Source organism: Alosa pseudoharengus, unplaced genomic scaffold (genome assembly GCF_046254945.1).
Source record: "Alosa pseudoharengus isolate Yale_2024_CS ecotype anadromous, Long Island Sound unplaced genomic scaffold, YU_APseudo_1.1 YU_APseudo_1.1_scf_22, whole genome shotgun sequence".
Classification (NCBI taxonomy): domain Eukaryota; kingdom Metazoa; phylum Chordata; class Actinopteri; order Clupeiformes; family Clupeidae; genus Alosa; species Alosa pseudoharengus.
Window position 1 is genome coordinate 1,454,276 of NW_027468680.1, and position 2,391 is coordinate 1,456,666.

At 44.0% G+C, this 2,391-nt stretch overlaps 1 protein-coding gene across 1 annotated transcript in view; it reads left to right on the forward strand.

The window, feature by feature from the left end:
- The window catches only part of LOC143139233 (intraflagellar transport protein 57 homolog), an 8,588-nt gene extending 6,950 nt beyond the window's left edge, over positions 1-1,638 (forward strand). The window contains exon 7 of the mRNA XM_076299837.1: positions 1,093-1,638. Coding sequence (XP_076155952.1) covers positions 1,093-1,268 — 176 coding nt within the window. The 3' untranslated portion in view covers positions 1,269-1,638. The remainder of the gene's footprint in view (positions 1-1,092) is intronic.
- The last annotated feature ends 753 nt before the right edge of the window (positions 1,639-2,391 follow it).

The window sequence follows — 2,391 nt, forward strand, 5'->3', positions numbered from 1 at the left end:
CCCCTACTGCTAAAAAAAAAATCTAGGGGTCACGGTCATCTCATTTAAATGGTGGGAACGTCAAATGTAACAAGTAAGTCAGAAGAGCTACATATGCGACTGATTACACATTTAATTCACCTGAACAGTGTTTGAATCCTGTTTGTACTCACTGGAAATCTTGGACCTAGCAGTTACTGCGCAAAGCACAGATTCCATTACGGCTATCTTATCACAGATTTCATTCCATATTGCCACCAACAACCGGCTAATGATGTTGTTATGCATGTGCAAAATACAACATTTGAACACCCATATTGCTGCTGTTGTACTTCATTGTATATACAGCTGTTAATGTGATTCATATTTCAAGCCGCATTTCTGCGGCCCCTCAGTTGTGATGCCTTTCATGAACTGGCCCCCATTACAAACTAATTGAATAGCCCTCTCCTACAGCATATTCATTATGTTATGCTAATATCTATGCTAGCCCTACAGCATATTCATTATGTTATGCTAATATCCATGCTAGCCGTACAGCATATTCATTGGCCTAATCCCAAAGTCCGGACTCACCGACTCATGTACTTTGGTGCGCGTTCTAGTGAAATTCATAAGGCCTTCGGGCTGTCCCAATGTCCCAATGTCGCATTTCAAAGGGCGTGAAGGTTTGAGTACACACTTACCGAGCCCTTTCTGTGGGTCTGCATCAGTGCAGATTTCACCATAGGGAAATCCAGAAATTACAAAGGTAAACAACAGCACGACACACGTCTTAGTTATTAAACGTCGCCAAGGTATATGTGACCCCATGAAGTGCTGCTGTCCCAATCCCATTTATACCCATCTGAGCCCATGTGGTCTCACACACTCACTCACTCAGCACCTGAGATCCGTTAAGTCTGTGAGTCTTTAGTCCTTAGTCCTCAGGGCTTTGAGTCTTTTGTCCTTAGTCCTCAGGGCTCATTTTGGGATTCATCCATAATATTATGCTACTGGATGTCCTACATCTGTTTTCAGATCAATTATTGATCACTTTGATATATCTAACGTGTGTGTGTGTGTGTGTGTGTGTGTGTGTGTGTGTGTGTGTGTGTGTGTGTGTGTGTGTAGCCCCAGTGGTGAGGATCAGGCAGAGCTTGACTAAGCTCCGTCAGGAGAGTCAGCAGATGGATGTGCGGATGGGGGTGGTGGAACACACACTCTTGCAGGCCCGCCTGCACCAGAAGAACACCATGACCCGGGACATGCACGCTACACACACACACTCCGACACACACACCTACTGACACACACACACACACACACACACACACACACACTCCTGCAGGCACACCTGCACCAGAAGAACACCATGACCTGGGACATGCATGCTACACACACACACTCCGACACACACACCTACTGACACACACACACACTCCGATACACACACCTACTGACACACACACACACACACACACACACACACACACACTCCTGCAGGCACACCTGCACCAGAAGAACACCATGACCCGCGACATGCACGCCACACACCGACACACACGCACACACTCTTGCGACATGCACACACTTTTTAATAGAATGTAAAAATGCGTCTTGTAAAATTTGAATATTGTTTTTATATTGCTCTGAATAAAGTCTTAATACGAACAGAAACTGTGTTAAAGTTTAACCTTTAAAATATCAGTAGCATCACTGTGGTTATGTATGTGTACACACACACACACAACCAGGAGCAGTCGACAAACAGACACACACACACACAACCAGGAGCAGTCGACAAACAGACACACACACACACACAACCAGGAGCAGTCGACAAACAGACAAACACACACACACACAACCAGGAGCAGTCGACAAACAGACACACACACACACACAACCAGGAGCAGTCGACAAACAGACACACACACACACAACCAGGAGCAGTCGACAAACAGACACACACACACAGACGTGGCCCTGGTGGCATGCATACTAATCCTAACATGCATACTAACATGCATACTAATCCTAACATGCATACTAATCCTAACATGCATACTAACATGCATACTAATCCTAACATGCATACTAATCCTAACATGCATACTAATCCTGGTGGTATGCATACTAATCCTAACATGATTCATACTCCATTGGGCTACGGGGCTAAAAGTGTCCATTGGGCTACTTGGCCCCTAGTGGTATGCAGGGTTGGGTCAGATTACTTTGAAATGTAATCCATTACTGACTACAAATTACATGGCAATTTTTGTAATCAGTAACGTAATCAGGATTACCAAAAACATGTAACGTAATCTGATTACTTTAGGATTACTTTTAGATTACTTCAATAAATATGTCCCTTAAGTAAAAGACACCACCACTGAATTGATGAAAGAATTCTCATTCTATTTTTCTGTT